The sequence below is a fragment of the Liolophura sinensis genome, chromosome 2 (genome assembly GCF_032854445.1).
Source record: "Liolophura sinensis isolate JHLJ2023 chromosome 2, CUHK_Ljap_v2, whole genome shotgun sequence".
NCBI lineage: Eukaryota > Metazoa > Mollusca > Polyplacophora > Chitonida > Chitonidae > Liolophura > Liolophura sinensis.
Genome location: NC_088296.1, coordinates 24025205 through 24037775, shown reverse-complemented (window position 1 = coordinate 24037775; position 12571 = coordinate 24025205). Strand labels below are relative to the sequence as shown.

Below are 12571 nucleotides of genomic sequence, written 5' to 3'. Positions count from 1 at the left end.
ATCAATTGCTGCAAGGTTACCTGTACTGTTAAGGGACATGTAAATGATGTTGGCAGCGTTTTCAATTTTTTTTTACCCAGTGTTGATTTTGGTTGTTGTGATTATTTTTTGTATGCATTTCATTTATATGTAGCTTTTACATGTACGGGAAAACCAATTGAAACTGGTGCAAAACTGTTTGTTTTTGTTCTCAATACTTACACTGTTTGTACTACAAGCAGTCAGAACTAATGGTGAAGTTGTACCACCTGGCTGTTTATTTTGTATTTAGATACCAAAAACTGTAAATTGAAATTAGACCCCTTTTTGTCAGAGTGGTAAAAAGTGCCTCACTTGGGAGACGTGCTAGCGTTTTGATTCATCTGGTGTTATTCAAGGCTAAGTCTCCTTCATACTCCTCACAGCACATGCACCTCTGTCTGTGCTCACATGACATCTGTGCCACAAGTGGACAAATTTAATCTTTGGAACTACAAAGTGCTAGTGCTACACAAGTGGACTTCTTCAGAATTTGCTTAACCACTATTATATAGACATCCTCTGCACAGACTTGTGATCAGCATTTTCCAACAAAGTTGCTTTAGGTGTCTGTTGGTTTCAGGTTGCACCTTGTTCAGGTAAACACGGTGTCGTTCATAATGTCCCCAGCATAACATGCATGTTGTACAGGTATCTGTGTGCATATCTTGTGTGGAAGCTAAATGCATAATTAGCGTTTCATCCTGTTTGATTTAAAACAAATACTTTTGTGCAGACTTACATGATTAATCCATATTAACACACAGACTTTTATTGAAAGGGGTTAAAACTATTACACATTCGGCATGTGTACCATTTCCTGACTGCTTTTCAAAAAAGGCACCTCTCACATAATGCATATTGTCTGTATCAAATTTATTTAAAGAGACTATACTAAAGATTTTTAACATGAAATGAGTGAACACAAATCAAATCCAATTTTCTGTTATTTTGTCATAGCCCTAATTATTACCTGTGACGAAATATTATCTTCATCTGCATGTGTTACATTTATAAAACCCCGAGTAAAGTTCCTGATATTTTATGGAACAGGTTTTGTATCATTTTACCACTATAAATTGTATAGATACAAGTTTTTTATTTAATGAAAGGAAATAATTCGAGCTATTTTTGGTAAATACAGAAAATTTGATTTAATAATAAAAAGGGATTTTTTTTTTCCAACAACCATGAGTGCTAGCTCTGGATTTCTGACTTCAGTTAGCCTTGAGGCTGATTTCACTAAGTCATATTTTTGATGTTAATAAACCAAAATCCAATATGTATGTTTTGTAGTTTACTGCAAAATAGATTCAACTTTTGGAGTACCTGTTTCAAGATTGAAAATCCAGCATCATAACACTGTTTAGTTGTTCCCAAGTTAAACTCCCAGGTATAAGTATAAACATTTAAATCAAATTAGGATCGTCCACCTACCCATGCACCGCTCACACTCCCTCCATCCTCTCCATCCCCTCCTCCTGACGATTTCAATGTCTTTCATCTTTTCACACAGATAACTGTCACCTACAGTTAAGCATTTTTTCACCTGACACATTTTGCTGAATTCTGAGTCATTTAGATGAACTGCAGTATTACAGGTAAATTTTCCCAACTTCCTCAACTGGGCTTGAGAGTGACGGATTTACCCATATACTGTCTTGTACAGTTTACTAACACTACTGATTGTTTTATTAAAGAACTTAACTTTCTAATGCTTACAATCATTGGTATTTTGTGTTCCTTGAGTTCTGTTGATAATGATTGATTTTATCAGTTATAGTGGTCGGTAAGTCATTTTAGTGAAGCAGCACTAGACAAAAGAGTGGTGGAAGTCCGTCCTGCAACAAGAGGCACATTACACGCACCCTAAAGGACTCCTTCGCCGTCATATGACTGAAAAATTGTTAAGTACACCGTTAAAACCCAAGCACTCGCTCACTCACTCACTGCTGCTGGTATTCTTTTATACACATTTCAAACATACATTTGTTGAGGCGTATGTTGCGTTCACCTGAACTCCTATTTAATCATGGCCTGATTCATTGGAAATGCGACCATTTTGTATCATGCAGATGAAGAGTGTTGTCAGACAACGCTAAAATTTTACTGTAAAAACCCCATAATTTGACCAGTATTTTAGGAACAAAGTATTGTGCTTCACACTAATGGTGCTCTAGTTTACACACCCACGTAGAAGAAAACCTTACGGAGATGGTAGAGCTCACCACGACTCTAGAACTGAAACTGCTTCGGTAAATCGGTGACAATTTTCACCATCTCAGAAATGCCCCCAAACTGGTATTTGTTGCCGCCTGGCTTTGCCCTCAGCACTGACATATTAGAACAATAAAACTTGACTGGTTGGCCGGAGTCAGTATATTGTGACTGGGTAGAGTGTTGTGTATGGTGCCTTTGGCATGATACTTCAGGGGCGGCATGGACTCGCCCTGAAACAAGAAGGCACAGTAATATGTACACACACCTAATGACTCCTCATGGTTATGTGATTGTCCAAATTTATTTATTGGAGTTTTAGGCCATACTCAAGAAAATTTCACTTGTACGACAACAACCATTTGTTTATTTGATTGGTGTTTTACGCCGTACTCAAGAATATTTCACTTATACGACGACAGCCAGCATTATGGTGCGTGGAAACCGGGCAGAGCCTGGGGGAAACCTACGACCATCTGCATGTTGCTAGAAGACCTTCCCACATAAGGCCAGAGAGGAAGACAGTATGAGCTGGACTTGAACTCGCAGTGACTACATTGGTGAGAGACTCCTGGGTCATTACGCTGCATTAGCGCGCAAACCAACTGAGCCACGGAGCCCCCCCTCAACATTTAATTTTACGGGTGGAAAACCGAAATCTTAATTCTAAACCATTGTCTTGCTCCATGTACCTGACAAATCTCCTCACTTAAAGCCACGGTGTAATGAGGAATGTCTGGATTCGGTCCTCTGACCTCACTGGTTCAATCAGCTGAGACAAGAGCACCATGCACTACTGCTGAAGGGGCCAGTGAGGGGCTCCCGCCAGTTTATGCAACACAAATTTTATTTTGTGTTTTCCAGGTGAACACTAAAAAAACCAAATATGGAATAAAAATGAAACTGATTAATTCACTTTTTACTGCTTTTGAATTTCCTGGTTTTTTTTTTTTTTAGTTTTTCAAGGCTTTTTGATCACATAATAATGTCATCAGGAAAGTTTTACATTCTTTTGACAGTGAAACGTGATGTACCTGGCCCATCCAGCAATAATCTGGTTGTCATGGTAACCAGATAGCTACCAATTTTAATTGTCATACTTGGGACAATTTTAATTGGTAGCCTAAAGAAACAAAAAATTCACAAAGTATGTTTTAATACGTCGGATGAGTAAAGGCATTTGCCTTCCTCGCTCCATTTATTTCATACAGTGTATTGTCCATTGTGGTAATTTAATCCCTATCTACCGTAAGACAACATGATGCATTTTTTTTTTTTTTTTTTTAACTCTTGGAAAGTTCTCCTGCATTCCAATAAGGTATTTTGTATTTTCTGTAAGTTTGTCAATCCAAACCCTTAAATAATTGATCTCTTAAAAGGAAACCAATCAGGCTTCTGTTGTGGATTAAGGAAATTTGTCTCTTTCTTGCCAAGTGTGCAGTGGGTAGGTGCGTGCTTGGGGTTTAACATCATACTAAACAATGTTTCAGTCATATGACGACGAAGGAGTCCCTAGAGTACATGTAATGTGCCTCCTCTTTTCTTACTAAGATATTCCAGGAGCACTTCTACATGCGTATATGCAAGAATGATCTATAAACTCACATTTTTCACAAATTTGGTACAAAAGGCCCATTAGATGTTAAAAAAAATACCCTGAAATTATAACTGTTCAGGAAATCTTGTTACATCCCCTTGGATCATTCTAAACTCTTCCATTTCTGCTTTACACGTTTCAAAACAACTTTACATGAACAATGTACGATTCACAACCTTTCACCGAAGCAGTTCATTTATATGCAAAGCAAACATTCTGAACAAATGGCGTGCGGGGGGTGGGGGTGGGGGGTGTAAGACCCCCCTACAGCAGGACCTTTGCGTTATTTTATTGACCTCGAATATTCCATTCCCAGCTCATCACGATGATGTCATACGAGAGACAGCCTGACGTCACAGCAGAAACTGACATGCTACAATCGACGACAGCCTGACGTCACAGCAGAAACTGACGTGCTACAATCGACGACAGCCTGACGTCACAGCAGAAACTGACGTGCTACAATCGACGACAGCCTGACGTCACAGCAGAAACTGACGTGCTACAATCGACGACAGCCTGACGTCACAGCAGAAACTGACGTGCTACAATCGACGACAGCCTGACGTCACAGCAGAAACTGACGTGCTACAATCGACGACAGCCTGACGTCACAGCAGAAACTGACGTGCTACAATCGACGACAGCATGACGTCACAGCAGAAACTGACGTGCTACAATCGACGACAGCCTGACGTCACAGCAGAAACTGACGTGCTACAATCGACGACAGCCTGACGTCACAGCAGAAACTGACGTGCTACAATCGACAACAGCCTGACGTCACAGCAGAAACTGACGTGCTACAATCGACGGCTCAAGGTCTCGCTTCATAATACTGTCACCTTGTAGGATTTCAAAATATACCGATGTTAATATCCCATTAAAACCATTCTGTAAAATTATCAATTCTATAAAACTGTTGTCAATTCTGACAAAGAGCCTGTGATATACTCATACATGTACATTTTTTTTGTCTTCTTACAAACTTTCATATTAATATTTTATACTTTATAAGCACTGGTACTGTAATTCTTCAACATTTTAGCGTGTTGGCAAGGTGTTTACTCAGACATATTCTGCAGGCAATATTGGTTGTAGATGAATGAAATTACACTTTTTTTGAAGCCCTGAAATTGCTAATCCAATCAACCTGGGTGGGGGGGGGGGGGGGTTTGTCCCCAAAATCAAATAAAAAAATGTGCGTAAATTGCACTGGAAGTTACTCTTTCCATACGAGCAGGTTGAAAAATTAGGGTAAGTCCCCACACAAAATTATACTATACATACACAAATATATTCGAGATATCTGAAATTGGGTAATGCAGCGAGTTTAAAGTACAAAACAGTACTTCTCCTGTACATACTGGAATTCTTCAGGCTTGCTTGTTCTCAGATAAAAGGCTAAGGAAAACAAAGGGAAGCATAAATTCTAACATTTATATATACAGTTGATGTCAATCTTGTTAAGTATTTGATTAAAATGGACAAAAAACAATTGAATAAAACAACAACAACCAGTGTTAAGATAAAAAAAACCCGGGCACTTCATTGTATTGAAATTCTTAAAAGCTTTTGGATTCTGATAAGAGTTATCTTTTCTTGGTTAGACACTCCATTGCTTCACTTAATAGTTGCGAGATTAATTTGCATGACACAAAGTCTACTTTTTTTCTGATTTTCATTGCATGAGCACTGCGTGAACACACCAAAAAAAAAAAATACGTTTAGCTATAATAAAAGGCAGACAAAATTTTACCAAGAACTGACATGTTTGTGTTCGAGAAGGTTGAAGGTTTACATCACTTTCATCTCCTTACTTAATTTACTTCATAATTATGGTGCATGACCAACCTAGAAACCACCAAGACTTAAGTCCCTTTTAGCATGGATTGAAAGAGAAAGTTATATTTTGGGGTTAGCCTTAAAGTGTAGAAATACACATATCGTGAAAATCCCAGTGCCGTTTGATTTTGAAAAGCCTTGTAATAAGTCACAAAAACTTATGTATGTTCAAGGCAAAAGTACTCTACCCGATCAAAACATCACTGTGATCGGATTTTTGTGAAGAATAAATTGATCTTGTGACAACAACAACAACTGATTGACCAAGCCAAACTGGACAAACAATCTGAAAAGTTCCTGTCTTATGAACGCGGACTTTCATCAGGTGTTTGGAATCTGTAGCCATTTTTTGCTTAGATTGCAATATATAGACAACCTTACACATGTTGTATAATCAGCACAAAATACTAATTACGGATTTTCTTGAGATAATAGGGCCCAGGATAGATACAAATTCTCAGGAGTTCCGCGTGGGGGTGCTCAAGCATGTATCAGAAGTTGGAGTTAGTAAACGCTCCATTCGCCCAACCCTCATGTGCGAAAGCTGTGTACCACCAAGGTCATAACCCCAACTTCCTGTATATGCACGAGCGCCCCCCCCCCCCCCCCCCCTGGAACTCCAGAGCACTATCGATGACAGGCCCGGTCTACAGACTACAATGAAAGTACTAGCGTACAAAAATAACAGATGTATATGCGTAATATCAAAGGTATACATATAATATAAATAAAGTTAAAACAACTTATTTTGTATTTACTGAGACGCATAATAATGCTGTTTTTTGTCTCCAAAGTTAACAATACGGCTACAATAAGTTAATTATAAGTATTTCAGTTAAAAGCATTTCGTAAGTTATATTCTCAAAAAAAAACACCGCATGAAATTGATATGTACTACAGAAATTATAATGTACATTTGTGTGAAAAAAAGCAAGCAAAACAATGTGCAACTTTCACCAGATCTGCGCATCAAGAGACAATCCATGAAACGGTCACACTTGTAAACAGTTATCCACTGATTTGACAACTACTGATTTGAATTTAAGTTTTGTCAACAAATTTTAAGAGATTTCAAATGTCAATGTTGGTCACCAATCTCACTGAGATCAAAAGCAATCCATGTTTAAAAGCTTATTTGTAGGCCTTGTGCTTTGTGCATTTTAATGAGAATGACATTTATTCGATGGCAAAGGTTAAACTTTCCAGATCCAAATTCATGAAAAAACATGGGGCTGAAGAGAAGGGAAGAAAACAGCAGAGGAATTAAATGCTGTCTCGCTGTATTAAGAAAAAGACACAAAACCTCTCTTGCTCCTAAGGGCGTGAAGATTTCCCAAGCGAAGTCTCTCAACAGTCTGGATCAAGCTTTTTGTTTAATTTTCACGTTTCCCGATTAGATTCAAGGCATTGTACGTGGAAACATCAGGGCTGAGTAGGCGTGTACTTAGCGACAAAATCCACATCATTGGTTGTTTTGCCATTCTGAACGTTTTTATTCCCGCTTTTGAACGACGAAGAAATTTCCTCGAACGACTTGTTCATGGTTTCAGGAAGGGTCTTGTACAAGAATGCCACAAACAGGAAGAGAAGACCCGTAAATGGCAGGAAAGAATAGTCCCCGAGCCCAAGCTACAACAAGAAACAAATAAATAAAGACAGTTGAACATTTGTTGTGTATGTGTATGTGTATGTATAAACAAATCAGATTAGAAAAAGGATATCAAACTTAACGTATACAGGATATCTGTATTAGTTATCTACAGGATAACTTAACATTTTTACAGGATAACTAATGGAAATTGTCTCCATTTTGATACCTTGGTTTTGGTAGCAGGATAGACAGAAACATAGTCAGACAATCTGGACTTCTTGCCATATTTAAAAGCTTGCTTGTAGCAGACACATGGATGTAAAACTTCGGCTCATACCATGAAGGAATTTACCTTTACATGAATTCTAATACATAACAGATGTTAAGGTCATCAGTTTTGTAATTTATGGTGCCCTAATTAACACAATGCATGGCGTCAATGGTGGAACATCCCCCTCATATTGTGCTTTACTTTATTTATTTGGTTGGTGTTTTACGCCCTAGTAAAAAAATATTTTATTTTTACAACTGCAGCCAACACTATGGTGGAAGGACATCAGACAGAGCCCGCGGGGAACTCATCCCCAGGTTGCTGGCAGACCTTCTCACATATGGCTGGAAGGAAGCCAGCATGACATATAGTACTTTACAAGTATATGTATACAAAACCTGAGCTGAGTAAATGTGGTACGTTTTAGGATATATATACCACCCTTAATGTCCACCTATACCACCCTTAATGTCTACCACTCTTAATGTCTACCTATACCACCATTAATGTCTACCTATACCATCCTTAATGTCTACCCAGACCATCCTTAATGTCTACCTATACCACCCTTAATGTCTACCTATACCTATACCACCCTTAATGTCTACCTATACCACCCTTAATGTCTACCTATACCACCATTAATGTCTACCTATACCTATACCACCCTTAATGTCTACCTATACCACCATTAATGTCTACATATACCACCCTTTATGTCTACCTATACCTATACCACCCTTAATGTCTACCTATACCACCCTAATGTCTACATATACCACCCTTAATGTCTACCTATACCACCCTTAATGTCTACCTCAACACTGATTCCAGTATACGAGAGAGTGGGTCATGAATTTTACCCCTGGCGCTACTAAATATGTACACAGAGTACCAATGATGGAACAACTGTGACAATATTTATTTATTTATTTGATTATAGTTTTACACCGTGCTCAGGAATATTTTACTTATACAACGGTGACTACATCATGGCGGGAGGTTGCTGGTAGAGCAGGCTGCTGGGAGACTTTCCCACATACAACTGGAGAGGAAGCCAGCATAAGCTGGGTTTGAACTCACATCGATCGCATTGGTGAGAGGTTCCTAGGTCACTGCGCCCTGATACAACAATGTATCATGATTGTTGTGCTTAGCATGTAGGTAAAACATGAGCTCCATGATGTAGGCATTAGGTTTTAACATACCAGCCCTAATATTTACCTTGACACTGCTATCACCATTACTAGATGCAAATGCCCATACCCTTGGTATGACACAGGCTATACATGTACTTTGTACAGGTGAGCAAAAAAAAATTATCTTTTTTTCTTATGGCATTATAATCTACTTGTGATGTACAAAATGAAATGAAGAGATAGAGCGTTTATGAAGTTTAATGGGAGTTGCTGGAGGTACAGGAGCCACTTTCACAAAGCTTTGTACATCGATTTTTTAATAAATTTTCTTGTAAATGACATCGCCTTATGGCACTATAACCTAGACATCTTTCATGAAAAAAAAGTTACGAGAAATATGACCTATGAAGTCTTGTGAAAGCAGTCCAAGAATTGGACCCCAGACACACTATAAACCCATTGAAATCATTCCATCTTTTCACTAATTTTCATACAAAACTTTGCCTGTAATCAACATAAATCTGTTCAGTTTCGTGTCATCGAACACAAAGGATACAGACACTGACCTGCATGTACTGGTATAGAAATCCCACTGCAAAGTTGGCAACCCAGTTGACAAGAACAGAAACACTGATGGCTGCAGTGCGTGGGCCTTGCGAAAACAGTTCTGCGACAATCAGCCATGGTATGGAACCTGAAAGAAAAAATTTTGCCTATTTAACGAGATACACTACTTTTCACAACTCGTACAACTTTGTAAACTCCTAAGATTTAGCAAAGAACTCATGAACTTTCCCACACCAGTATGTGGTATACAGATATGTAAATCACACTGGTTGGGAGACAAGTGGTCTTCAAGGGACCAGTACATAACTTCACTTACCCTAACTCTTCGACCTTTTCAACTGTCCTTTCAGCCAACATTTTGAAACATTATGAGAGAAGTATGAAGCATAGACAAATACTCTGCATAGTTTGATGTTTGCATCTTAAATGACACAAACAAATCATTTTTAGCATCATTTTCCTAACAATTGTATGCATAACTTCCACTGAAAAAAAAAAAGCTTTAGTTGTTGAAAAGAATGGAGATTTACGGCACATGAAGACCCCACAGACAATACTACAGTGGGATTTGGAACAGGAATTTGAGCTCTAGTGGACAGGACTTTTGGGTAATTATTGTTAGTTTCTTTCACAAATAAAACTTATTCCTTGTTTTTAAAACAAGTTATTGAAAACATTTTTTTTTTCAACAACACTATACTTAATAAATCACTGTAAAAAGGATCAAACTTGAGGAGGAAAAGTGTGACATCTAACCAGATTTTTATGGTACTTATCCACAAAGTTCCACATATCAATTCCATTTCGCCATTAATCTTGTTCTAAAATTTACCCTGCAATTTATATCATAGTGGCCATAATTATGATGAAAATGTCCGTCAGCAGTAAAGGCCAAAGGGAGATAACTCACCTGGACCAAGCGCGAATGATGCTACATACAGGAGTGACATGACGATACTGGCGATGTTGAACCAGGCGACCTTGTGCTGAAAAACAAACAGGAATATTCTGTGTGAGTGCTTGCCAATAGTGACCTGAAACTGTCTTCAAATTCCTTAACAGGCTCATGCTGTATTTGACCTTGAATGTCATCCCAGATTATGTCTCTGATCTCACCAGACGCAGAGAGATGTATTTTATTTAGGGAGGTATTTTGAGGTTTTCTTGTAAGTTAGGATAATATCCAGTTGGAAAATATGCAAAAATCTCAGCACCAAAATTAATGTATCATAAACTTGGTTTGCCCCTGAAAATGCAAATATCATTCACAACTAATTCACACATTTCGCTGATTCTCTGGGTTCTATTTGCCTCGTCACATGACTGAAAAATTGTTAAGTACGACTTTAAACCCCAAACACTCACTCACTGACTCTATCTGCCTATAAAAATCTTACAGACTCAATTTCAGGCCAACTACAGGAGTATTTCACCTATAGTCTGGTGTGTAAGAATCAACCCTTGATTGAGAAGCACCTAAAGATACTTTTTAAACCAACAAGTAAATTTTCCTGATAATAAATTTATCAAACTTCTCACAAAATTAATCAGTTGTCGAATATAGCAGATGAATCAATCAGAATCAAGCAGAATGTGCCACTTGAAAATTACCGAAATTTAAGCACATATAGCAAATCCCACGCTACTGCTTTTATTGTATAGTTACTTACTCTCAAAGCCAAAGTGATGGTGATGAGAAGGCTGAAGATGAACATGCTGGCTAAACCCGAGAGGTGGAGAGTACGCCTTCCCACGCGGTCCATCAGCGGGATGGTGATGAACGTCATGACAACCATGACCGCCCCCACACCGCTGGTGGCGTATGAAGCCGTGCTAGATGATAGTCCCGCACTCTCGAACAAACCCACAGAGTAATAAAACACCTGGAATGAAAAATGTAAGTCTCATATTGTAAACTTCTTTAAATACTTCTTTCTTAACTGTGAAAGAACTTATAGTTGGTAGCCAGGCTATGAAAGAGAATGCCAGTAGGAGACATAAGAATGCAAAACGTCAGTACTGCCAAGTAATAAAGTTGTAATATGTACCTAGAGCATCAGCAATGGAACACCCCCCCTCCCCCTCCCCCCAATGACATTTTACTACGTATGTATGTACACTGTATGTAAAATCTCAGCTCAATACATACAGTACCTAACATCTACCTGAGCACCGATTCTAGTTCATAATACACACAGTCATGAATTTTGTTATTTACGGTACTGTAGTTAATAATCAAACAGCACATCAGCATTGGAACACCCTCTCGTTTTTGCTCTACATGTAAAAAAAAAAAACCTTAGCTTAATACATGCAGTAGTTTGTAATAGACTCTCCTAACATTTCACATCCTGTTTCTGACACTCACGGTACAGCATAAGCTATGTGTATCCATAAGATTAATGGATGCTATTTTGGTAGCTTATTTACCTGTCCAACTATAGCATAATGAAATGTACTATTTACATGCAACATTGAGAAATCAAGTACATGTACTTGTACCTTGGTATCACCCAAAGCTGATGAATCCTTAAAGAAGTTTCAAAGACTTGAAATTCAACCTTTCAACAGATTTCAATGAATTTCGAAAGTTTGAAGGAGAAATGAGCACTCTTTTCCTATACAACTAGGAGGGGGTGTGTTCTTTATATATTTGATTGGTGTTTTATGCTGTACTCAAGAATATTTCAAAGAAATGGGTAACTCTGCGAAAAACCCACAACTACCCGCAGGTTGCTGCAAGACCTTCCCACCAGAGAGGAACCAGTATGACTTGAACTTCAACTCCCAGCAACTGTGTAAGTGACAACTCCTGAGTCAATGTGCACCAGCCCCACAGCCACAGAGACTCCATAGGAGTGGGTTAAGATGCTTGTCTATTAATTGCTCGGACACAAAAGGTAAAGATTCAATCCCATCTGCTGACAAGGAGTTTTCCAGATTCATTTCACGCCACCGTTCTTGTGGTCGTTATGACAATAAGGGGTATAAAACACTCTTTTGGCCACTGGGGAAATCACCCAATATGGCACACGGGTTAAAAAAAACAAGACAACACATAACATAAGCTGAGTTCTTTGGGATTAGGGGTGTAAACCTGCCTAAATTGCCACAGCTAAACTTTCTGAAGTGCTTGATAATTAAATAAATCAATTTTTTTTCTGGGATTCAAGGATGCACAATGTTAAAGCAACCAGAAAAGGTGAACAAGGGCTTGGGTGAAGAAAGCAGAAACAGCTGTGTTCTAGGTTATAGATACCTCATGTCTGATTGATCGAAATTGATAACAACTGTCCGTTTCCTCAAAGGGTGTGATTTTGCTTACT

General features: G+C 38.4%; 1 protein-coding gene across 2 annotated transcripts in view; it reads right to left on the bottom strand.

Moving 5' to 3' along the window:
- Positions 1–6311: 6311 nt before the first annotated feature.
- The window catches only part of LOC135462761 (glucose transporter type 1-like), a 32725-nt gene continuing 26465 nt past the window's right edge, over positions 6312–12571 (bottom strand). For both annotated transcript variants that reach the window (XM_064740005.1, XM_064740006.1), the window contains 4 exons: positions 10916–11128; positions 10156–10231; positions 9245–9372; positions 6312–7306 (listed from right to left, as the gene is read on the bottom strand). In XM_064740005.1, coding sequence (XP_064596075.1) covers positions 7100–7306; positions 9245–9372; positions 10156–10231; positions 10916–11128 — 624 coding nt within the window. In that variant the 3' untranslated portion in view covers positions 6312–7099. The remainder of the gene's footprint in view (positions 7307–9244; positions 9373–10155; positions 10232–10915; positions 11129–12571) is intronic.